General features: G+C 42.3%; 2 protein-coding genes and 1 long non-coding RNA gene across 3 annotated transcripts; 1 reads left to right on the top strand and 2 right to left on the bottom strand.

The window, feature by feature from the left end:
- The first annotated feature begins 20 nt into the window (after window positions 1-20).
- LOC128632895 (serine protease inhibitor Kazal-type 1) lies at window positions 21-2,505 on the top strand. Its single transcript, XM_053680669.1, has 4 exons — window positions 21-148; window positions 678-715; window positions 824-933; window positions 1,285-2,505. The coding sequence occupies exons 1-4, from the start codon at window positions 100-102 to the stop codon at window positions 1,337-1,339; spliced, it is 252 nt and encodes an 83-aa protein (XP_053536644.1). The 5' UTR covers window positions 21-99; the 3' UTR covers window positions 1,340-2,505.
- A 3,977-nt stretch (window positions 2,506-6,482) lies between these two features.
- LOC128632892 (zinc-binding protein A33-like) lies at window positions 6,483-9,486 on the bottom strand. The gene is made up of 6 exons (XM_053680659.1): window positions 8,818-9,486; window positions 8,333-8,428; window positions 8,010-8,240; window positions 7,859-7,881; window positions 7,654-7,772; window positions 6,483-7,514 (listed from the first exon to the last, which is right to left on the bottom strand). Exons 1-6 carry the CDS (start codon window positions 9,214-9,216, stop codon window positions 6,970-6,972), a joined length of 1,413 nt encoding a protein of 470 aa, XP_053536634.1. The 5' UTR covers window positions 9,217-9,486; the 3' UTR covers window positions 6,483-6,969.
- A 13,436-nt stretch (window positions 9,487-22,922) lies between these two features.
- On the bottom strand, window positions 22,923-23,788 carry LOC128632897 (uncharacterized). The gene is made up of 2 exons (XR_008396517.1): window positions 23,703-23,788; window positions 22,923-23,332 (listed from the first exon to the last, which is right to left on the bottom strand). It is a non-coding gene; the product is annotated as an uncharacterized LOC128632897 (long non-coding RNA).
- Window positions 23,789-26,863: the final 3,075 nt, after the last annotated feature.

Raw genomic sequence — 26,863 nt, 5'->3', positions numbered from 1 at the left:
ATACCACACCTTACTGCGGTAAGATATTCTCTCTCCTGACTCTCTCTCTCTCACACACACACACACACACACAGACACACACACACACACACATTGACCATGAGGCTGGTTTTCCTGATCAGCGTTTGTGTTCTCGTCTGTTTGGCTGGTGAGTACGACTTATACTGACACATACGTAGAAATATCAGTGCGCTAATGATACTGTGGTTTGTTGTGCTCTTGTGCTTTGTCACTTTATACACTTTATATCTTTTACCCGGAAAGAGAAGGTATTTCCAGAAACATACAATAAAAGATACAGAAGGTGTTTGGTTGAGGGTTCTGGTTTAGTACTCTTTATTCTGAGAGTGTACATCATGTGTACATGCGTATGATGTCCCGTATTGACACAGGAACAGGTAGAACAGGAAGTGGTGATGATAACAGCATCACATCTGCTCCCTGATCTTTATATTGCTTGTAGTAAATTTGTCCGAGCGTGTGAAGTACCGTTGGATTGGTCAGAAGGTTTTCCCATTGCAGCACACCCTCAAGTGTTTATTCCTTACTTACCTGACGTATGTAGTTAAGCCTAGCAAGATACTCGTCGCTCGTCTACATTCTGTACATACAATCTCCACCTGCCATTTCTGGTCACGTCACCGAGTCTATTTCCTCTTTTGTTTCCCCTCATTCAGCCGTCACGGCAGCAGACGACAGCACCACACCCAGAGAGGTAACATGCAAATGCTGAACTCCTCCATGTGCCAGTGTAAATAAACAGATGAAATACTTTTACTTGGTGAAATCTTTCGTAAAAGTGTCCTGTTTTTTTTTTTCACAGGCCAACTGCCAGAACTATGTAACTGATGTGTGTACACGTGAACTTATTCCAGTGTGCGGCGACGATGGCGTAACCTACTCTAATGAGTGCATGCTGTGCGTGACAAGCAGGTACGTTGATGAGTTAAGGAATGATAAAACGCTATATGACTAAAAGTACCTGACCATCACACACACGAGGTTCTTCCCCACACTGTTGTGTAGAATGTCTTTGTACGCTGTAGCATTACGATTTCCCTTCAGTGGAACTAACAGAGGTAACAGCATGGTTCTTCATTTGTTCATCATTAGTCTGAGATTACGTCCATGTCTTTAATTCAGGAAATGTACTTTCAGTAAATATTAATAAAATAAAAAAGGTCCTAATTTTCCTCAGTGCATCATGAGAGCTGCAGGTTTTTCATCTGCAGGAGTGTCCTATTTCTCCAAGGAGCTTTAAATCTGTGTTTTTTTCCTCTACAGGAATCAGAATAAACATGTCATGGTGGTGAAGAGTGGACAATGCCAGAACGCCTAGCTGCGACGTGTTTAAGACACTGCTCAGTAACTTTAGTAGAGGAAATGTATTATTATTTTTGGCCCAGCAGTAGCAGTATGCTAAAAAAATAAAAAAACACAAAGACAAAAACAATCCAAGTAATGATTCTTTTTCATGAATATAATATATTTTTGACATGAGAAGATTTCAAGGCTGTATTGTTCGTTTTGTTGTTGTTCTGTTTTTCTGCACTGCACTAATGGATGCACTTTTACAAGAATCGTGGTTATGATATGAAATATTAACATATAATTTTATGGTGGAAATAATTAGGCCTGGTATTGTGACCAATTTGTGATTCGAGTCGATTCTTATTTATATGGTTTTGATTCGATTCGATTTAGGGTTAGATTGATTTGATTCAATATTAATTAGTTACAAATGTTTCATTTAAAATGTTAGTTTTGCACACATGGAATCCAAATTTTAATATAAATTCTGGTAACTGAAACCCTGCTACTTAGCTTTATTATTGAAATACACATTTACTTTAACACACACAATGATCTTTAATTACTTTTTCCTTTTACTTGAGTAAAAAAGAAATCATAAATAAAAACAAACAGTAACACAAACTGTACACTACTGTAATAAATAAAAATATAAACACTGTAAATGTGCAACAGTGAAATTCGTTAACAGCTTGAAACATGTTTCAGAAATAAAACCGTTTTCAAAATTTAAAACATCTTCAGGACGGGAGACGAACTACAGATATCGATATCGTTTCTTTAAATTGAAGTTCGATTAAAATCAGAGAATCTATATTTATTACCCAGGCCTAGAAATAATCATCTGTTTCTAATGTATATGCTCAAACATTGTCATTATTAATGCCGAAAAACTGTAGAATCAACAACAAACAAATAAATAAACATGATTTCTATGTCCTCCAGTCCAAAACTCTGAAGTCAATATTTTTTATTTGAATTTTTACCTCTTTTAAGCGTAATGTGTGTTTGTATAATATTGTTATTGTTGTTGTTTTTATTTCTTTAAGCAGTTTGTAAGTAGTGAAAGTTTGCCAACTGAAATTTTCACAACAATTCCCAAACAAACACAAAAGCACCGCTTGGCCACACCCTAAACATGTGACAGGAAGCTGTGTCGATGAAATGAAATAAATGTTTGAGATTTTTATTACATTTTGCTGGTTTTAAGCATTTATTTCTAGAAAGAATCAAAGTCGACTCAGAGACTCATATTTAATATATAATATTATGTAATTGGTTTATTGTAATCTTTTACAATCGGAAATAATAATTTTGACTATTTTCACTTGCTAAGATGTCCGTTATGCGGTGCGTTTATTTATAGTCATTACAATGAATAAAGTTTAGTTTCTGACAACGTGAAAGAATTTTAACCTTCAGAAGCAGTTGTAGTAATCTTCATGTAATATTAAATAAATAAAGAAAGAAATAAATAATCATATTAAAATGTGTTTTCAGAAAATGGTGTTATTACTGAATGGAGAAACAATAACTGCTAAAAAAATGTTAAATAAGTCATGTTGATCTATCATCTTCATCTAGAACACACACTTTGTAATTCCTCAAGACGTTGACCGTTGAATAAATCTTTTCTGATCACTTCATCAGTTTCTCTTCCTCTGAATCACTTTTCCTGCTGCGTGAAGGCTGTTCTTTTAATTGAATTTAATTTCATACGTGACATTTTAGAAATATATTTGTTATATTTGAGGTAAATGGTAAAATAGTCAAATTTATCCAAAGCGCTTTACACTGTGTCTCATTCACCCATTCACACTCACTCACACACACACACACACACACACACACACACACACACACACACACACTCACACACTCACACACTCACACACTCACACACACACACACACTCACACACTCACACACACACACTCACACACCAGCGGTAGCAGAGCTGCCGTGCAAGGCGTTAACTTGCCATCGGGAGCAACTTGACGTTCAGTGAGACGCAGCCACCATATCCATGTTTGTGATACTCACAGCGGCCTGCTGTTTGACTGGGCGAGAGCCCCACATCACCTCTGGGAAGGGAGCAGCCTGCTGCGCCGCACTGCGATGTGGTGACCTTTAATTCTTGTCTTTTTTCTGCTCAGCTCATGCAGTGAGGTTGTTGACAAACTGAACTGACGACAGTAAAGACTGAAAGCTTTTGCCCGGTATGACATAAGCTACAGGACTGAAACACGCATCACTCTGTCCATCAGTACATTCTTCTCCGAGAGCCTCAGCCGAGGGTCTGAATACTCGAACTGAATGAGATACTTCAGTGTTGGATTTTAATACATTTAGATTCATTTTTGCTCTGGCGTTATGGGTTATTGTGTGGAGATTAATAATAAAAAACTGAAGGAGTTCAGTTGTTTCTAAAATATTTTCTTCAGATCTTCTTGTTTTCATCTGACTGCTGAAGCCATGATCCTCAGAGGGCTTACAAAGCATGCATGGCGTCTCACTTATTGAAATACAGTGGCAAGAAAAAGTATGTGAACCTTTTGGAATTTCATGGTTTTCTGCATAAATTTGTCATAAAATGTGATCTGATCTTCATCTCAGTCAGGGGCATTGACAAACATAATGTGTGTAAAATAATAACACAATAAATTCTGATCCCTCATGTCTTTATTGAACACACTCATTCAACATTCAAAATGGCGGTGGAAAAAGTAAGTGAACCCTTAGAATTAATAACTGGTTGACCCCCCCGGCAGCAATCACCTCAACCAGGCGCTTCCTGTAGCTGTGGATCAGACCTGCACATCGTTCAGGAGGAGTTTTATCCCGTTCTTCCTGCAGAACTGCTTTAGCTCGGTCGTATTCTTCAGACGTCTCATGTGTACGGCTCTCTTCAAGTCATTCCACAGCATCTGTATTGGGTTGAGGTCTGGGCTCTGACTCCGCCCCTCCAAAAGGCGGATTTTGTTTTTCTGAAGCCGTTCTGTTGTGGACTCGCTCCGGTGTTTCCGGTGTGTGTGTTTGTGTTTGTGTGTGTTTGTGTAGTGTGTTTGTGTGTGTGTGTATGTGTTTGTGTGTGTGTGTGTGTGTGTTTGTGTGGTGTGTTTGTGCTTGTGTGTGTGTGTTTGTGTGTGTGTGTGTGTTTGTGTGTGTGTGTGTGTTTTCAGCACCTGTAACTCTGGACCCCAACACTGCTCATCCTTACCTCATTGTATCTGATGATCTGACCAGTGTGAGATTCAGTGATGAGGAACAGAAGCTTCCTGATAATCCAGAGAGATTTGATGTTGGTTGCTGTATCCTGGGCTCTGAGGTCTTTAACTCAGGGACACACTGCTGGGACGTTGAAGTAGGAGACTGTACACTGTGGTATGTGGGTGTGATGACAGAATCTGCTCAGAGGAAGGGAAAGATATTCTCCAGAAGTGGATTTGTGGGGTATGGTGGGGTATTTTGATGGTGAATATGGAACATGGTCTACACCACAGCCAGACACTCTCCTCTCAGTAACACAGAAGCTCCAGAGGATCAGAGTGCAGCTGGACTGGAACAGAGGAAAGCTGTCGTTCTCTGACCCTCTCACTAACACACACATACACACTATCACACACACATTTACTGATAAATTACTGCCATTTATAACTGTCGGTTGTAATAAATCTCCTGTAAAGATCCTCCCACTTCAGTGCTCTGTAAGAGTGAATCAGATCAGTTAGAGCTGATATTGTTTTATTCCAATTCATTAATGAAATATTGCTGATGAAAAGATTCATGTTCTTTGTGAAAGTCTGTTTTTACTGAAGCTCTGAACACTTCATTGTGGAATTTATTTTGAAGTGTGTAACGACACAAGACGGTTAACAGGAAGTAAGCGCAGGAGCAATGTCTTTATTAATAAACCAAGCAAACAAAACACAGGGAACGCGGTCTATACTGAACTAGACTAGCTAGATTACACATGGGACTAGAGTCTAGGCATTACACCAAAACAGGACATGGAAATAAGACCGCTAGCATGCTACACGCATTCGCTACTACATTCAAACATATAGATCTAATACTGCGCGAAATGCACAGCAGCACAAGGGGTTTAAATAATCAACAGAATTAAACTAGATCACCGACACCTGGAGTAAATCAACCAACGCTCGCACACAGGGAGAATCAAAACAAACGAACCGCGCGTGTCCATACACAAGAGTCTCGTGCACGCGCGCTCAGCAGCAGTCTTTGCGCTTCGACGCCGCAGCGCCCTCTGCCGGCGGTAGCGTAACAAAGTGTTCTATAATAAATAAAACTGTGGTGTGTTACTCAAGTTGGATGTGTTTTATGTTGTATTTCGTTTGAAGATGTAAAACTGTTCCGTATGAGATACACAAAAACAGAAGTATTCAGTATGGGGGCAAATACTTTTTTACATGAAAATGTGATCATCATATGTTTTGCCTTTTCAAAGTATATACCAAAGTACGTGTGGCGTAATTCGTTACGTCCAGCACAAGGGCATGCGTGAATATTAATAAACTTTATCTCTGTTTGATCTTTGGAAATCGTCTCTAATCATGTAGTAGTGTGTGATAAATGTGGCGAGATATTTGATTATTATTGGATTAATTACTTAATACACGAGAATAAAATGCTGACCATCTTTGATTGCTAACTGCAGCTGTGTTAAAATTCTTAGCTTGTGCAGAACTGCTGATATCTACAGTGGAAATAAAAAGTTTACACACCCCTAAGTTAAATGGCAGGTTTTTGTGATGTAAAAATAAATCATGTCTGAACCTTTTTCACCTTTATTGTGGAATTTCAACATATAAATGTCAAGTGACAAACAAACAGAAATATTTTAGGGAAAAAAATAAAAACAAAAAGAACCCAATACCCAGCTTGCATAAGTTTGTACACCCTTATATAACTGGGAATGTGAAATTGTTCAGAATCACATTCCACTATTTAACTAATAATGCAGGATTAACGTACAGATCCATCTGATCTTTACACAACCACAAACTGCTGGTGGAGGGAAACTTAGAGGACAATTTGAATTCTCCTCCACTGCACAGTTTCACACATAACACACACATCCAGCTAAACATTTCACCCAGGATTAACAGCATAGCGCTAACAATACAAATACAGTAAAGACACCAGTCTTCAAAGCCTCAGTTTATTTACAATGATTTAAATTCAGGAATAAAATTAATTAATCTAACTCATAGAGATCTACATTTAAACATATTTTTATGATTTTAAATTCATTCTGTGGTTTATTTGTTTCTGGAAGCCCTGAACTGAAAGTTGTGGGGAAATGTACTATGGAGTTATTTGAACTTTATCACATTATTTTTATTTAATAATTCATTATTTCAACACAGTAGGTCGTTATTTTCACTTTAAAAATTTCATTTAATAACTTGGAACTTCAAGATATATTAATATTCGAGATATTATCTTATTATTTTGAGTTTTCACATTATTTTGATGTAATTGATAAGGTGAGTCGAAATAATAATATAACACTTCAAAATAACTTCCACAATGAAGTGTTCAGAGCTTCAGTAAAAACAGACTTTCACAAAGAACATGAATCTTTTCATCAGCAATATTTCATTAATGAATTGGAATAAAACAATATCAGCTCTAACTGATCTGATTCACTCTTACAGAGCACTGAAGTGGGAGGATCTTTACAGGAGATTTTTTACAAGCAACATCTATAAGTGGCAGTAATTTATCAGTAAATGTGTGTGTGAAAGTGTGTATGTGTGTGTTAGTGAGAGGGTCAGAGAACGACAGCTTTCCTCTGTTCCAGTCCAGCTGCACTCTGATCCTCTGGAGCTTCTGTGTTACTGAGAGGAGAGTGCGTGGCCATGTTGTAGAACGTGTTTTATATTCACCATCAAAATACACCACACACCAGATTCCACTTCTGACGTATATATCTCTCTTCCTCTGAGCAGATTCTGTCATCACACCCACATCCCACTCTGTACAGTCTCCTACTTCAACGTCCCAGCAGTGTGTCCCTGAGTTAAAGCCCTCAGAGCCCAGGACACACCAACAATCACCAAATCTCTCTGGATTATCAGGAAGCTTCTGTTTCTCACCACTGAATCTCACACTGGTCAGATCATCAGATACAATGAGGTAAGGATGAGCAGTGTTGGGGTCCAGAGTTACAGGTGCTGAAACCACACACACACAAAAAATATTCATGTTTTAACACACACACATGAACACACACACATACACACACACACACACACACACACACACACACACACACACACACACATACACAAAGAAAGAAAGAAAGATTGTTACTGTATTGGACAGCGTCCTGCATCTTCTCCCAGACTCTGAACTTCAGGTTGTCCAGATGTTTTGCCACATGGATCAGTGGTCCTGAAAGCTCCTCTGGATGCTGCAGTGTGCACTGAGCTCTGCAAAGACATTCAGGAGTCAGTGCTGCTGTGGGTTTGGAGTCAGAAACACAGAGAACGAGAGAGACAGGAAGCACATCACTCACCTTCTCACTGTGGCCTTGTAGTTCTGTAAAACAACAAAGCAAATATCAGTGGATCTGACTGACATTTTTACACCACTGAAATGTGACGTTTCTGATGATGGAAAGAAGTTTTACTTTCTCACAGTATAAACACTGACTAAATGATCCTCACTTGTAAGAACGAGATGTCTTCGGCTCTCAGCTCCTCTTCTACGCCTCTGATTGTGTCTGAAAGAGATGATATGTCTCTGCTCAGCTTCTCAATCTTCTCCTTCATCATCTGACTCTTCTGCTCCTCTTCCTCTCTCAGTGCAGCTATCCTGGCTGCCTCTTCATCTCGTAGAACCTGGTGAAGCTTCTCAAACTCCTCCTTAATCTGCCGCTCTGTGTGTTGGGCCTGAATCTGCAGTGAAGAGGAAATCAAATGAAATAGAACTGATTCTGCAGTGATGCAAAATATCATTCTAATATCAAAGCCATCTTATTGATTCTAACCTTTATATGTTCTGCAGTCTGACTCCAGTTCAGTTTACAGTCTTTAAAGATCTTCAGTTTCTCCTGTAGGGGCTTCAGAGCAGTTTTCAGCTCCTCCTGAAACAAATCAACACACTGCATGGAGACTCTGTGTTTAGTAATAGCTGTATTCTCTCTTACAAGCACTCATTAGAGCTTTTCAAATGCACCAAGTACAGAAGAAACAATGAAAAGTGTAGACTTATAGGATGTGGGTTTATTGGTGTACACTGCTTTAGTCTAACATGGAAGATCTGCTCCTGTTTATACAGGAGACACTTCAGATGCTGAAAATCTGAAGATGATGGAATAGCAGACTCACATTTGTTATTATTTACTAAATTTATCACAAGGCAATTATCATTTATTATTTAATTATTACACTGTGTTTATATTGAACATGTAGATATTGATATGTAGAATAAACTCTTTTTTACATGTACCTTTTACAGGAACATTTTATTTACCTTACAGTCTGTTAAAGCCTCATCAATGGGGCAGAATTTATGGTTGGTGTGTATTTTTGAAGTCTGACACACCACACACACCGGCTGTTGATCATCCAGACAGAAGAGTTTGAGTTTCTCACTGTGCAGACTGCAGACTGTTTCAGACGCTGATGAAGATCTCTGACTTCTCTCCTGTAAGAAAGTCTCACACAGGTTCTTTAAGGCCAGATTTCTGGGAGGTCCCTCCATAGACGACTTCCTCCTACAAACAGGACATTCTCTGGATCCTTTGTTCTCCCAGAACTTCTGCAAACACACTTTACACACACTGTGACTGCAGCGCAGGAGAACAGGATCCTTGAAGATTTCACAGCACACAGGACAAGAGAAATCCTCCTCTGAAAACTTAGAAGCCATTTTATTTTGCTGCTGTTGTTGTTCTCTCCAGTCCGAATGTTCAGATTCACTTTCACTTTGATCAAAAGTAATCACACCCTGATTTCAGGTTTGTTTAAAGTTAATATACGACTTTGCAGGTCCAGTTAGTAATCACTTCCTTTCACAGAGCTGAAAATGAGACTCAGAATTCTCCATAAACCGAGAATAAAACTAAACTCACCAGAGCAGAACACTGCAAAAGGACTGCAGTCGTCTCAGACTCTGTACTTCTTTAATAGGAGGAGTTTTAGAGAGACAGGTATGACCTGTTCCACTCAACAGTGACAGCAGAAACAGATAAAGATATAAAGATCACTTCTGTTTAAATACTGACTACAAGTTAATAACCTCCCACCTCCAGGGTCGGGGGTTCGATTCCCAATGTGGAAAAACTCTGTGTGCAGAGTTTGCATGTTTTCCCCGTGGTGTGGGGGTTTCCTCTGGTTTCCTCCCCCAGTTCAAAGACATGCATGGTAGGCTGATTGGTGTGTCTGAAGAGTATGAATGTGTATGTGATTGTGCCCTGTGATGGATTGGCACCCTGTCCAGGGTGTACCCCGCCTTGTGCCCGATGCTCCCTGGGATAGACTCCAGGTTCCCCCGTGACCCTGAAAAGAATTAAGAGGTATAGAAGATGGATGGATATATATGTATATGTATATATAAACATACAGTAGAGCTATGTACTGACTTAGCACATTAAATTAAGAGTAGTTATATTTCAGGTATCATCTCTTGTATCTAGATATTTTACTCATTTATTAAACTGCACATTTCTATAAACAGTCATCAAATAAAAGCAGATAATACCTACAATGCATTTCCATCCTTTATGCAGATTCCCTGCTGTGCCATATTCTTTCCATTTTTATGGACCAAGGTCCAAGTCCAGTCTCCAGTCTCTGAAGTCCAGGTCAAGTCTCAAGTTTCTGATGTCACACCCAAGTCTACTGATACGATCACCCAAGTTCTGCCAAAGCCCGAGTCTGCTGACACACACAGCCAAGTTCTGCTCACGCCCGAGTCTGCTGACACGCACAGCCAAGTTTTGTTCACGCCCGAGTCTGCTGATATGCACAGCCAAGTTCTGCTCACGCCCGAGTCTGCTGACACGCATAGCCAAGTTCTGCTCATGCCTGAGTCTGCTGAAAAGGACAACCAAGCTCTGCTCACATCCCAGTCTGCTGACATGACCTTCAGCTTGCAGGCTCCGCTGAGTACTTCGCTCTGCCTTCCTGCTCAGCTGAGGACGTCACTCTGCCTTCTTGCTCAGCCAAGGACGTCGCTCTGCCCTCCAGTTCAGCCGGGGACGTCGCCCTACTTTCATGCTCTGCTTCCCTGCTCTGCTGAGTACAGCGCTCTGTTTCCCTGTTCAGCCGAGGACGTCGCTCTGCTTTCCTGCTCCGCTAAGGATGTCGCTCTGCCTTCATGCTCCGCGGAGGTCGTTGCTCAGCCTGCCTGCCCGGCTGTGGTCGTCGCTCCGCTTTCATGCTCCGCCGAGGACATCGCTCAGCCTGTATGCCCAGCTGTGGTCGTTGCTCTGCCTTCATGCTCCGCCGAGGACTTCACTCGGCCTGCCTGCTCAGCTGTGGTCGTCACTCTGCCTCCCTGTTCAGCCAGGGACATCGCGCCGCTTCCCTGCGCCACCAAGAACACTGTGCGGTTTCCTGGCTCTGCTTGGGACATTCAGCCCAGGGTGCCGGGGCCGCCAATGAAATGGGATGACATGGCACTCCGGGAGAAGTGCCTTTGGGGGGGGGGGGGGGGGGGGTGGTTCTGTCATGATTCCTCCTTGAAGCAGCGTGCTCTAAGCACGAATGCGCGAGCACCTGCTTTTCCATTGTTGACAGTAGTGACATCTGGACACGTGTGTTTTGTTTATGTTTCTGTCATGTCTCCTTCCTGTTCTGTCATTGGCTGGGATTTCACGTGTGTCTGTATTGCTCTCAGCTGCTAGCAGTTTAGACGCTGATCATGTCCCCATATATACCGCGCGCCTCCCAGCACACGGTGCGGAAGATTATCATAGAGTTAGATTAGTTCGTATAGTAGTCATAGTCACGGCCCATGTTTAGAGTTAGTTCACGCTGGATTATCCGCTCCCAGTTCCCCGTCATAGTTCATGTTTCTCGTTTAGTTTATCAACCCTGTTTTCCGTGACCACAACCCTGATTCATGTTTAACCCTGTGTATGCCTGTTTGCCGATCGCCTGACCTTCGCCTGTTTTGGATTACGCTTATGGATCACGTTTTGGATTTGTCTGCCTGTCTCTCTTTTAAAATAAACAACTGTTCATACTGCACTTGCATCTATTCTATCTCCACTCCGTCATGATACATGACACCTACTATACCTCTACGCACTGGAAAAAAGTAAAACAGATAAAGAGCATGAGCATCATAAAAAAAACAGACAAAAAGGGAAAAAAGGTAAGGGGAGTAAATATTTATAAATATTTATATATATAATAAAAAAATTGCACTTACACCTCTACTCTGTGCACTTTGCTTCTTCTGGAACTCAATTAATGGATCTTGTATGGTAGCACTACTTGTATTGTTCGCTGCTTGATGTATCGCTTTGCTTGTATTTTTCTCATTTGTAAGTCGCTTTGGATAAAAGCGTCTGCTATGTAAATAAATGTAAATGTATAAATGTAAATGTAAATATTTATTATCACGAACACCAGTCATACGAGCACTGAAGAAGGCTTAGAGGAAATTCACAGTATAGTCAGTTGAGACAACTCTGTAGTGTAATTATTACTGCTATTGGTAGGAGTTGATCGGTTAGCAATCAGGCTATTGGCAGACGGGGTGTGGGTCACAAGGTACAGCCTCAGGAAAATACCTAATTGATACATTTTGGAGATAAGTCACATCATAAGTAACCTAGGAGTAACTAGGGAGTAGGCATGATTCATAGAGTATGGAGTCTCCAATAGAGATAATAACAAGAAAACATAAAAAACATGAAAAGTATATAAGGCATTGTTGCAAGAAATGGCATGACAGGACAGCTGGAGAGTTGCAATGGCCAACAGAGGGAACATTTGATGAATGAATGTGCTAAAAGATGATACAGAGGTTAGCTTGCTGGAATGAAAAGAAAAAGGGAGAAAAAGCCAAGGCCAGGCTAGAAAAAAAGGAGGAGATAGTGGGGTGGTTTGAGCTAGAAGGAAAGATGGATAGGAAAAGGAAAGAACAAGCAAGGAAAGAGCATGAGAAGAAACAGCAGGAGGATGCTTAGGAGATGGAAGTTAAGGAACACAAAGTAAAATTGAAGGAAGCTGAGGGGGAGAGTGAAAAGTCAGAAAAGGATAGGGAAAAAGGAATGGCGCCACCATATGGGATGCAGCAGGGACCCAGCATCCCACCACCATACAACATGCAGTACACTCCCCAACCACCTCCACGCACGGTGGGAATATACCCATCACTGACACAAGGCGACCTACCAAACATCGAAGGATGGGAACTTGCTAGGATGAAATTGTATGGAACATTTGATGGGATGTGCAGGCCATTGGACGAAGAGGAAGCTAGGGGAGACAGAGAAGCACGCTGTCTGTACTCCATATGAACACACGCGCTGAGGACAAAGAGGTGCAAGCATACTGGGAAGAAGCACATCAGTTCCAACTTACTAGCACCCCCATATGGGAAACAACCAGCAGTGCGTACGCCAAGAAGAGGATGGGGAGCTACAAAGACAGGAAGAAAACAGAAAAAGGAAAAAGACACTCAAAGAAGAAGTGACGGTAGATCCCCCTCCCAAAGTAAGCTAAGGGTTGAAAGATGTGGCAAATGGACAACAAGAACGACAAAGGCAGATTGTAATTGTAAGAACTAATGATGCAGACACGCAAACAGAACAGCTGGACTCACAAGCCATCAGAGGTCAGATCGTCCACATGGAAGGGGACATGACAATAATTGCACTGAGAAACGAGGAAGGGGAACGGTTGAAGACAAGACTAGGGAATCTGGAGGGTTTGGTACAGGAAGAAGGAAGAGAATTCCACCAAGTGAGAGAATTGGCCAGAAGTGCATGTGAGGCTGCTGTGGAAAGTCGCAATGTAGGTCACGCACAATTGGATAGTACGCAATTAATAGTGGTAATCAAACAACAGATGGACCACGCCATAAAAGATCAGACAGAATTATTGAAGCTAACTAAACAAAGGTTGCGTGAACTAGAAGGGACGGAGACCTCAGTGGAGGAGGAAGATGAAATAGAAGAAAGAGGGGGAGCTGATATGGACTTTACTATTGCAAATGCCCAACACGATGAAAGAGGTGGCTCTGGCCAATATGAGAGGATGGCATTACGTGAATGAAATTCACTCCAAGCTCCAAATCAATTTACAAATGAAGGCACTAGCAAGAGATCTGCTACAAGGCAGTGCAATATGTACCGTGGACCTTTATGGACTTAACTGGATTGGTACAGAAACCTCCAAATCTGTGTGATGGAAGTCAAAGGTGGATAACCAAGTTTGAGGAGAAAACAACAGGACAACTGTTAGCCATTGGAGACATAAAAGTCATATTGTGTCAGACTGTGGGCAAAGGTTGAACTGAAGAAATAATGGAAATGGCCAACTTGAAGAAAGAGATGGATGACCCCAGGTGCAATCCAATGCCGTTTGGCCTGAGGCGGAATATTGTGTGGGGAGCAATAAGAAAAATGTACCCCACAAAGTTAGATCCAGGACAGCTAGAAACTATCAAACTGAAAGAAGAAGAAAATATAATTAAATTTGTGCAAGAGTTTCAGGACAAATGGAGAGACGAGACAGGAGGCAAATGGGACGAGTCCTCTGCCAGTGCAGGACTCTTCAGGATGATGCTAAAGAAAGCGCTACCTGAGGATGTGCAAGAAAAATTAGAAAGCGTAGTGGGACTGAATACAATGGAATGGAACTCATTCATAGCACATGTAACACATCATGTAGATCAGTACAGGAAAAAGAAAAAGGAAACTAAAGAAGCAGCCGAGGCATTGATGACCCAACTGTACAAGGCACAGCTGGGAGAGGTAGTAAGAGCAAAGCAAGAAGAGAAAGAAAATAAGAAAGAGAGTGCCAAACAAGGTGCGCTGATGGTGACACCACAAGCCACGGCACCTCAGGAACAGCCAATTGTGGCCGCCGTCCCAGTGGCAGTACCGACACAAGCACAAGTAACATACACTCCTGTACAGATACCTACAATGCAGCTGGCACCTGTTGAATACATGTATGAAGGAGGCCCCAAGCTCCCCAGAATTACAGATTCCAAGGACTGATGCCTCAGAACAGGGGCTGAGACAAAGGGTTCTTTCGTGGAGGTCCAATGCAAGGACCCACCCAACAGAGCATGTCTGCTGAAGGATGTTGGACATTTGGAAACCCAAGTCACCTCAGGAGAAATTGTCCACAGGCAATGGCTAGGAACACATGGCGAGATCAAGTGCATAGGGCTGAGAGGAGAGGTCAGACCCTAGGGCCACATGCCTTGGCACAGGGACGAGGGAACCAATGGATGGAACAACAATTGCAGCCCCCAGTGCCTCCTGGAGGGTCGATGTTGGGCCCTAATGGAGGGCCAAACCAACAACAGAGTTGAAGAGGCCCAGAGAAGTCAGAGAGGGAGCTGATGCAGTACGTCACTGCACCCGGAACAAGAACCAACGGTCCCGGTGTCGGTCGGGAAGAGATTAAAGGTACCCTTCATGATTGATACAGGGGCTGCTTATTCAAGCATCGGGAAAGAAGGCTCACAGCTCCCCCTCACCTGTAAAGCAATTCAAACTATGGGCTTCTTGGGAAAAATACAGAGTTTATGCTTTACAGAGCCTCAGGAACTTACACTCGATGGTGTTACTCTACAGACACCCCTGCTATATTCTCCAGGGGCACCAGTGAACTTACTAGGCCGAGATGCCCTGTGTAAACTAGGGGCAAAGATACAATGTGACCCGACTGAGCTGGGCTATGGTACAACTGCCAGAAAGACTGAAAAATCTGTACCAGGTGGAGAATGCAGTCCCCGATGTCTCTCTTATGGTCGCAAATAAGTTTGAACCTAACGATTTAGGACCAATGGTTAAGCAGGCTAGGGACGTGAGGGAATGGAAACCAACTGAGAACCCATACTTACACAGGTCACCTGATGTGCAGTTCATACAAATCTCTGTAACAGCAGTAGCCCCAATAGAAGCAACATGCGTCGTGATTCATAAGGTAGCTGCAGGGCAAAATCAGATGGTAATGGTAGAGGAAGGAAAAGATCCAGATGAGGAAGAACTGCTAAGAAAAGTGCCAGAAAAGTTATGGACAAAGCAACCAACAGATGTAGGGTTAGAAGGAGCGCTAGCAAAGATAAAAGTCAAAGGAAACATTCACCTTCCATATCAAAAACAATACCCATTGTCCTCATAAGCCAGGGAAGGTTTAAGACCAACCATACAAGGGCTAATTGAAGCAGGTGTATTGATTCCCACCAGGAGCGCTTGTAACACTCCCATCTTTCCTGTCAAGAAGCCCGATTCAGATAAATGGAAGTTAGTGCATGATTTGAGAGCTATAAATCAAACAGTGATACCTGAAATGCCAATTGTTCCAGACCCGCACATATTGTTATCAAACATACCTGAGGGAACAAAGTGATATACGGTAATTGATCTATGCTCTGCATTTTTTAGTGTACCTCTCCACCCAGATTCACAGCATCTATTTGCGTTCACTTATGCTGGACAACAACACACATACACGAGACTTCCCCAGGGATATTGTGAAAGCCCCTCTATATTCAACCAGGTTCTGGCTCATGACCTTGAGACTCTGAATTGTCGTAGTACCTTGTTGCAATACGTGGATGACCTTTTACTCTGTAGCCCGACCAAAGAACAATGTCAGGAAGACTCTGTAAAGGTGTCAACTATGCTAGCCGAAAACAGCCACAAAGTGAGTAGAGAAAAACTCCAGTTTTGTAAAGCTAAAGTAGAGTACTTGGGATATGTCCTAGAAGGGGCAAGCTGCACGTGGAAGCCATTAGGAAAGCACTCCAACCGCAAACCGTACGACAAATGTTAGCATTCTTAAGAATGGCAGGTTTTAGCCAACCATGGGTCTGTGACTTTGCCCTAATAGTTCAACCACTCTGTGATTTAATCAAAAGCGCAGACCAAACACAGCAAAATGCTCCTCTTACCTGGACCCCTGGGGCATTAGCTGCATTTGAATCACTCAAAGACACGTTGATGTAAATGGCACACTTATATAGTGCTTTTATCCAAAGCGCTTTACACTGTGTCTCATTCACCTATTCACACACACACCAGTGGTAGCAGAGCTACCATGCAAGGCACTAACTTGCCATCAGGAGCAACTTGGGGTTCAGTGTCTTGCCCAAGGACACTTCGGTATGTGGAGTCACATGGGCTGGGAATAGAACCACCAACCCTACGATTAGTGGACAACCCGCTCTACAACCTGAGCCACGGCTGCCCCTGTCAGTGCCTGCATTGGCAAACCCAATGGTAAACCCTTTCATTTGTATATTTAAAAAAAACGAGGCATTGCATCTGCTGTATTGACACAACAGCAACCAGGTGTAGGTAAACAACCTATAGCGTACTACAGTACTACACCGATTAACGTTGAGAAGGGAATGCCACCGTGTTATCGTGCCTTGGCAGCTGCCGCATTTGCATACCAAAAGGCATCCTCCCTTACGAGGGGTATCCTGCCACGCTGTACACAACACATGCATTGCATGCATTATTGACCAGTCAGTCTTTCATCATTACAAACTCACGACACACAGGGTGCGATGTCATTCTGTCTGCTCCAGAGTTAAACATAGAAAGGTGTAACAAGGTTAACCCCGCTGACAAAATGGTTACTCCTCAAGATGTGTTGCCCCATGAAAGCGTGTCCGAATCAGAAAAATTCCTAAAAGCACTTGCTTTTGTCAATCAGCCTTTGTCAAATGCACAACATGTGTTCTTTATAGATCAGTTGTAAAGCTGGATTTGCTGTCGTAGAGGCTAGGTTGGATCCTCTTTCGTTTAAAACAGTAAGGGAGGTCTCTTTACCCCGACCCTGCTCAGCACAATTGGCAGAAATAAGGGCTCTGACTGCTGCATGTGAACTAGGAAGTGGTAAAAGCTGTACAATTTATACTGATTCAGCATATACATATGGAGTATGTCATGTATTTGGGCCTATATGGGCACAAAGAGGATTTCAGAGGGCAGATGGGTCCACAATTACTCATGGAGCAGCTATATCAGATTTGTTGTATGCTATGTCCTTGCCAGCTGACCTAGCGATCGTGAAATCTCAGGCTCACAAGACTGATAGTACTTTTGTTACTAGGGATAACACGGCAGAAGATGAGGCAGCAAAGAAAGCTGCTTTAGGATCATCACCAGTGCTGGCATTGATAAACCCTGGGGAGGAAGAGGTCCGAAACCCACAAGAGGATAATGTGGAACAAATCGTGGAAATACAAAAAGAGTTAAATGGATAGCTAGAGGAGCAAAGAAAGAACGAGGCACAGGGCTGTGGTGGAATGTAGAAAGCTTGTGTGTGGCCCCACTGAGTCTCTTACCACTGCTCATAAAAGATGTACATGGGGTGGACCATGGTAATAGAGGAGAAACCTTGGGGAAAATCGGGGAGGTTTGGTGGTTCCCCTACTTAGCTAGCATGATTAATAAGGCACTAAATCAATGCAAGACATGCATAAGACAAAATGTCCGCAAGAACTTCACAGCCCCTATAGGGCACATTCCAGAACCAAAGGGTCCATTCAGGCACATAATAATGGACTTTGTGGATATGGGCAGTGACAATCAGAAGGAGGGTAAGAGATACATATTGGTGATGACAGACTGCTTCAGTCGTTGGGTAGAGGCAGTTGCAACAGCCAATCAAGAGGCATTAACAGTGGCTAAGTTTCTGTGTAGGGAAGTTATTCCACGGTTTGAAGTTCCGGATTTCATCAGCTCAGACAATTCTCCGCATTTTGTTAATCAGGATATAAAGGCAGTAGCCAAGGCTTTGTGTATGGAGCATAAGCTGGGGTACAAAGATCTGTGAAAGCTCACAGCTTACCTGGGTTCAAGCATTGCACTAGCCCTAATGAAAATGCGGTCCCAGACTAACCGTACTACTCATCTAACCCACATGAGATGTTGACGGGTCGCTCTATGCCTATGGCGTTTACTCGGGGTCCCTACAAGGGCCCACCTCTTGAACAACTAGAGGGTGAAATGCAGGAATATGTGTGCCACCTAACCCACATCCACAGGCATTTGTATTCGCAGGTGCATGAGGCAATCCATGGTGGAGACGTCACCACACCTGAAAGACTTGTGGAACCAGGGGACTAGGTGTACATATGTACATTCAAAAGGAAGCGCTTCAATGACCCTCAAAGGGAAGGACCATTCAAGGTGGTTGCAGCAACCCCAACTGCAGTAAAAGTTGAAGGTAAAGAAGCACTGGTACCACCTAAACCACTGCAGCCATGGGGCGGGAAAAGGCAGACTTTTGCGCCCAACTGAAGACGGGGAAGATAGGCTCCAGCATCCTACTCAAGGAGGGAAAGGGAGACTACTTTAGCAATTGATAGTGACACTGCTACAAGTACACCAGGTGGTAGCACTCCAGAGCACAGACCATTGATGATTCCAGGTGAAGACTCACGGGTAGTACCAGACGTGGCTGACATACTACCTGAGGAAGTCCCTGCACCTCCATACCCTATCCAAACCTAGACCAGATTCCTGAAGCCCCTTTCATATTTGACGACGAGACAGGGGAGGGAGGGGTGCAGTTGTTAGAGAACGACCGTCATCCGTACGAGCAGCTATTGGGGACTCTTAATCTACAGGATCTGAGAGATCTCGAAATCCTTGCTTATCCCCAGCAACCCCAACAGCACCTGAACACTGTCCCTGTCATAGATATAAACCAGCAAATTCTACAGCTCCTTTCACCTGAATTTGCAGTTCCGTTTCCAGAGGTAGTTCCTGCAGTTGGACCAGATGTCGTTCCCCAAGCTGGCCCCAACGCCATACCCCCAGATGTGGCTGAACCGCACCAACCATCACATTAAAATCGGGGTGCTTCTTGCAGCCATCATGGTAATAAGTGCTGTCGGAATGACCACACTTATTATTATCATTCTAGGTGGCAGTACCCATAATAGTACCCATGACTGAAACATCATTGCACCACACTACCATCAGAAACAGTAGCACAATCTTTCATTTGCGGGTGCCTAGCGCTGGGCAGGATAATGCTGTAATCCCTCGCAGATCATACAGACACACTAATGGCCTCCTCATACCGATGAGCCCAACTACTCCTGCTAATATAGACCGTAGATGTGCTTTAGCTTTGCTTAAATTGGCCCAGGGTGCACAGTTGCTTAGAACAGACACCAACTATACCGTCCATTACAGAATGTGGAGCATGCAGCGCTCCTTGTTAAGAAGTACACACCGGCAGCCACCTGGGACTGATTTTCTGCATCAGAGAGCAGGCATGCTACAATCTGTCCAATTGGTCGCTCAAGTAGGTCCATTAAAGATCACCGGTTGCCCAAAGTTGTTTCTTTGCTCAGCGGGCACCTTCAGAGTCAGTAATATTACCCCGGCAAATGGTATTACTCGCATTAGGGGACTGAAAACGATATCACACCTCCACTTTACTTTTCGTTGTAACCAGACAGCATGCAGTGATCCACCCCAAACTGTTGTAGTCGAGAGGACCGCCGCCACCCAAATGGTAAAGCTGCAGAGATATAGCTTTTATAAGGAGGTTACCCGCCCTCACAGCAATTTGTATTTGAATTGGATGTTTCATACAGCTTGCACGGTTACCAATCACACCTGTCTCGTATGTCATGAGCGTAGTGCTCGATCCCCTCTCATGCGACCTTTGGGAAATTTGGATGAATGTTTGATAGAACCTTACAATGAACATTACTTGTGTCCTACCATCTGTCTATTGGGGGCAGCGTCCTTCAGCTATGACCCAGCTTGGATGCGCAACGTGAGCCAGAGCTGTGACTTCCACCCAGCGAGTACCCCTCTTGATGCTTCTATTCCCGTTTATGTTGGCTTCCCGTCCACCTTTCCTCTCTGTGTTTGCTCTGAGGAAGGCCTTGATTTTGTGGGCAACATATTTAGCGACTGTATTCACATTAAGCTAGCCTTCGTGCCTATGGTGTCCACCCGTGCCCAGTGTGACAACAATACAGATTATACGTGTACAGATTCTTCGATGGTTTGTATACAGTTGCCAGATTTAGTAGATGGCACTTTGCCCTTGGTGGACATTTTTTGGTATTGTGGCGGAGACCAGGTACGCCAGACCCTCCCTATGGATTGGATGGGGTGCTGCAGCCCAGTATGCCTGGAAGGTAAGACTCGTGTGCTCCAGTTGACTAACGACACATATAACAACATTACTGTGCTTTCACGCCCAAGAAGGGACGTTGCACACGTATCCTCGTGGACAGATTATATGTGAGATTTTGATGATGTACAGTACTCCGACTGGGCTCTGGACCCAAGTGTATCTCTTGACTTTGGTGGAACACCTCTGGGTGTCCCGAATCAATATAAGGCCATTGAATCCATGGGTGGTGGATTTGCCACTGTGCTACTACCCAGCGTCCAAGTAATCCGTAACACAGCATGGATTAACTACATCTGGTACAATCAACAGCGGTTCATTAACTATTCGCTCGATGCTTTGGGTCTGGTCCGTGAACAATTGCATGCTACTTCTATTATGACTGCTCAGAACTGCTTTGCTTTTGATCAAATGCGTGCCCCAGATGAAGGAGTGTGCACCATGGCTGGGGCTGAATGTTGTGCCATTATACCCTTGCATACTGGAACACGTGGTGCCCTGACCAAGGTCCTGACCTGGCTTAAACAGCTGTGGGAGGAACATGTCCGTAACACGGGCTTTACCCCCAATTCGCCTACATGGTTGTCTTGGTTTTTCTCCACTGATTGGGCATCCATGTTGACCCGCCTCAGCATTGCCATTGCTATAGCTTTGTGTATGATAGGCCTACTTGCATGCTGTGTTATCCCCCTTGGCAGGCGGCTTATCCTAGTTGCTGTTAATAATGTTGCTGGCTAGCATGTGGTTGTCCAGCCTTAGAACCGGACCCTCGTTCCCTTCTCTCCTTTGGTTGAGGCTTGTCCGCCTCAAAAGGGGGGAAGGGAGTTATATTACAATGTGTATATTACAATGTGTATTAAATGCTCTGGAATACTTAAGCTTGCAGGTATATTATGCGGTGTAATGAGGAATACTGGTATATACTTATATTGATACTGGACATTTTTATACCGATGTTTGCATAACCCCATTTTGCATGAAAACATGGGTTCACTTACACACCTACTAGTTGTTACTGCATGGCAATTATAACAAGTAGAAAACGCTGAAGCTACACTCTGTAATGCATGATCAAGGCTTGCTTTTAGCACGTGCAAGTGTCTAGATGCAGAGAACGAACTTCACTGGACTTCACACCACAAGTCATCACGTGCAGGACTTGCATAAGGCAGGACTTCTGGCGCAGGAGAAACAAGACGTCCCGGAAATCAGTATAGTAAAAGAGGATTGATGAGCCATGCCCTGGTGTAAGTGCTAGCCTAACCTCTCCCCAGGGGCGGCCCCCTGCGATATGCAAAATATCTGGGTCGAAGACATCGTTTCTGTAGGGGTGGACAAGGACATACACAACTTGTTCACCATGTGGACCACCTTATGGACATAAAGCATGATGAACTGTTGGTGGCGTGAGCCCCATGAACAATGAAGTATGGATCAGAATGGACTGTTGGAATGTTTATACTTATTTCATGATGTATATTGTGGTTACAGAGACACATATTGTCAAAAGCTGAGCCAGGTGTAGCCACTGTCGAGCCCACAGTGCTGGCAGGGTGTGAATTTTTCCTCACGACTGGGTTAAGAGGTTTTTTCGTCCACCCCTGGGTCAGACTTCTTTTGGGAAAATCAAATGAACCCTTGAGTCCCGAAGATACAAGGTAGTGGTCAATAAGGCCTATCCGAGAAAATAAGGACACTATAGGGATATTATCATTAGATGTAGTCAAAAATAGGAGCATTGTTAGTGCTTGATGTAGTCAACAGAATATAGTCAAATCGTATCACTTACATACAGTATAACAACATAGTATCAATCACATCAACCAATTACCTGAGCATCTTGACTTATTATCTTAATATCTTGTTATCTGCACAACTAGAAGCCATGGCAGTGTATTGGTTTGTGTGTCCGGCTCAGCCTGGTGAGAGGTCATTACGTCGAGTTTTACAGCTGCCGTGTTATTTTGAATGGAATAGCAATACCAGAGTGGACGTTTTACCTCCGATAGCTCGAAATTTGTTTGAGAGACACCCAGGTCAGGCAATTGAAGAGGTCTCAGCTGCAGTGGATGATATAGGGCTGGAGAGATTGACAGACGGCACGCAGGGTATATAACAGTAACAATAGGACAATTGATGCATGGTGGCCAAATGGTGTAAAAGACATTATTTATACATAGGTATCCCTTGAATTAAGAATGAGGCTCAGAGATCTTCAAAGGGAGGAATGTGGGAATAAATTTAAAACACAGGAAAACACGAGGGTAACAGAGTATGCAGTTTACTGAGAATCACTATCATACACATATTCTGGGGAGGGAATAGGGCTTATAGGTGAATAATTTGTAGGTGAGAGGTCATATGATGTGTTTGTAGCAAAGTTAATATCATCATCAAAGAAAATGATAAACAGGCCCTCCACAGAAGTTACAGGAAGAAATTGAGCTTCAGTTTGAGTGAAGCATGAAAATAGGTCACCGATGGAATGATCCGCTAGGCAGGGGAATAGGGAGGCCTGGTAGGTGCAGGTGAGGATCAGAGACGTTCCAGCAGAGCTGTAACATTGATGGCCAAATAAGCCAGCTGATGACGTATATATTCACTCTGGCCACCGAGGCCTGTGGGGTTGAGCAGCCGAGAGAGAGAGAGTCCGGCTGCAGCAGGGCGTTGATTAGCTGGATGAAGATCAGCACAAGGACGGAAATGAGATTAGACAGTAGTGGTAACACTTAAAATATATTCACATAAATACATGAACAAGTACATGCAAAGAATGTAAGAAAAAGGTATTAATACATGGATAAAAGCATGGAAAAGGGGAAGAAACACTCATTTGAGAAAAACACACTCATACAATGTTTTGAAAAACACACACCCACATACTCAAACATGTTCAAAAGGAGCACACACACTTACAAATATGGTCAAAAGAAACGCACACACACATATACTCACAGAATGTCTAAAGAGCACCAAAAACCATAAACAAACAGAATTAGAGAAGAAATACATATAACATTAAGCAATAATAAAAATATATCTTACCCATAATGAAGAAGTGATGAAAATATCCAATTAATTGTTCAGGACAACGAGCGATGAGATGCACACAGCTCGGTTACCGGAAGTGGGAATGGCAGTGAAGGCCTGGAAACTGTTTTAAATACCCAAAAGAAAAACATGGAGATAAGGAGATATCCAATGACTGAAAATGTGTTCTAAGGGGAATTCAGAAAGAGAAAAGCTCGTTCTAATCATACTTCGTTTTGGGGAAAGTTGGATTTAAGGGGAATCAGAAAAGACGTTAATAAAGCATATTGGGATTTCAAAATAATGAGATAAGTAGGCATAACCTACAGATAAGACTGTATAAAAGGGCATTGAATCTGTGCTTAGATTCAGATCACTTTTGGGACGTCTCATGAGGGAATCTCATGTTGTTTTTTGAACAATAAACTGGATTTTTGCTTCTCTCATCTATCTTGTTCGTGGCTTCATTTTGATCAGTAAATTGAGGATTATTGTATTGACTAACTAGAGGAAATTCAGCAACCTAGTCATTTTAGTTACGACACAGCTTTTGATACTATCGATCATACTATGCTCCTTGATAGATTATAAAATGTTTTTGGGATTAAGGGAACAGTCCTCTCCTGGCTCAGGTCTTATCTGACCGATCGTTATCAGTTCGTAGATGTAAATGGAGACTTCTCCATACATACTGAGGTTAAATTTGGTGTTCCACAAGGTTCTGTTTTAGGCCCACTGCTTTTTACTTTATATATGCTACCTCTAGGTCAAATTATTCATAAACATGGAATTATCTTCCACTGTTATGCTGATGATACACAGCTGTATGTTTCAGCGAAGCCAGACAACAGACAGCAGCTTAAAAGTTGAGGATTGTGTAAAAGACATTAGACGTTGGATGCTTATTAACTTCCTCTTACTTAATTATGATAACACAGAAGTACTAGGATCACGTGTAGCTAGAAGTAATCTTTCTGATCTCACAGTAACTCTGGATGGTCTTTCTGTTTCATCATATACAGCAGTAGAAGACCTTGGAGTGATTATTGACTCCAGTCTATCATCTGATGCTCATGTAGATAATATTACTAGGATAGTCTTCTTTCATCTCAGAAATATTGTCATTACATGATGTAGAAAAAGTTGTTCATGTTTGTCACCACTAGGTTGGATTATAGTAATGCCTTACTATCGATGTTCCAGCAGGTTCATAAACAAGCTCCTGGTTCTAGCAAGAACTCTTGCAGCTGCATTCTGGACTAACTGAAGATATGACCACATCACCCCGATCTTATCCACCCTGCATCGGGTCACAGTGAAATTTCACATTGACTATAAAATACTACTATTGACCTATAAAGCACTGAATGTTCTTCTGCCACAATACCTGAGAACTTTTGGTGCCTACTTCCATCAAAAGGTGCAGGCTATTTATTTGTACCTTAAATGTCTCTAAAATATTTTGTATTGTTATTGAATGCAAGACCATATAGAAATTATAGATGTTTTTATGCAAATATGCAACTTCCCTTTTCATTTGTTGTAAACAGACCTGTAAAGTATTGTTTGGTTCTGTGTGTTGGTAACTGATGTGCAAAATAAATGCATGTTTTATTCAATGAATTCTTGCTTCTTTGTTTTTCCTGCTCCCATGTTTCCAACCGGCAAAACAAAATATATTGGTGATTGACATAAAGGAGTTGGGCAGTAAAAAAAAAAGTATGATTAGCTTTTACAAAAGCACTACAGAAACTGAATTAGCTGATTTTTAATAATAAATAGACCTAAAAGCCTCAGACTAAGGTCAAGATCTCCTAAAAGTCAAGAGGAGCTCCATGCGCTGCAACTAGGTATTGCCGACACATCTGAATGTAAATACTCCATTTCTGTTTGGCTTACGCTGTATGCATGCTGCTTCAGACATTTCATATTTTACATCTACAGTGTTGTGAAAAAGTATTTGCCCATCCTGATTTCTTGTTTTTGTGTCTCATGCTATATTGTTTCAGAATTTATAACAAAATCTAATGTAAAAAGTCAACCTGAGTAAACAAAAAATACAGTTTTTAAATGATATTTGTTGAGGCAAACAAGTTATCCAATACCAACTGGACCTGTGTGAAAATGTATTTGCCCCCCCCCCACTTACTAATTCCCCAAATATATGAAACTGCATTCATGATGGTTTTCATTTCCCCTGGTTTTCAGTGAAAACCACTGCTGACCTAGAAGAACATTAAGGCTCATCTGAATTTTACCGAAACACTCCTCCTTGATGATCCTCAAACCTTTCGGGAGAATGTTCTGTGGATTGATGAGTCGAAAGTGGAACTGTTCGGAAGACAGGAGTCCCTTTACATCTGGTGTAAACCAAACACAAAAAGAACATCATACCTATGGTCAAGCATGGTGGTGGAGGCAGTGTGATGGTGTGGGGATGTCTTGCTGCTTCAGGGTCTGGGCAACTTGCAGTAATTGAGGGAAACATGAATTCTACTCTCTAGTCAAAGTTCTGACATGACCCAGTTGAGATGCTGTGGCAGGCCCTTAAACAGGCAGTTAATTCTCGAAAACCCTCCAATGTGGCTGAACTAAAGCAGTTTTGAAAATAAGAGCGGGGAAAAATTCCACCACAGGGCTGTGAAAGACTGATCTCCAGTTATCAAAAGCATCTGTTTGTAGTTATTTCTTCTAAAGGCGGCACAACCAGAGTTTAAGTTTAAGGGGGCAATTAGTTTTTCACATTGGTGATAGTTGTTGGATAATTTTTTTTACTTCAATAAAATAAATAAATAAATAAAACTGTGGTGTGTTACTCAAGTTGGATGTGTTTTATGTTGTATTTCGTTTGAAGATGTAAAACTGTTCCGTATGAGATACACAAAAACAGAAGTATTCAGTATGGGGGCAAATACTTTTTTTATATGAAAATGTGATCATCATATGTTTTGCCTTTTCAAAGTATATACCAAAGTACGTGTGGCGTAATTCGTTACGGCCAGCACAAGGGCATGCGTGAATATTAATAAACTTTATCTCTGTTTGATCTTTGGAAATCGTCTCTAGTCATGTAGTAGTGTGTGATAAATGTGGCGAAATATTTGATTATTATTGGATTAATTACTTAATACACGAGAATAAAATGCTGACCATTTTTGATTGCTAACTGCAGCTGT

This window comes from Ictalurus punctatus, chromosome 6 (genome assembly GCF_001660625.3).
Source record: "Ictalurus punctatus breed USDA103 chromosome 6, Coco_2.0, whole genome shotgun sequence".
Lineage (NCBI taxonomy): Eukaryota > Metazoa > Chordata > Actinopteri > Siluriformes > Ictaluridae > Ictalurus > Ictalurus punctatus.
The sequence above is the reverse complement of the archived record's forward strand: the minus strand, read 5'-3'. Positions and strand labels throughout refer to the sequence as shown.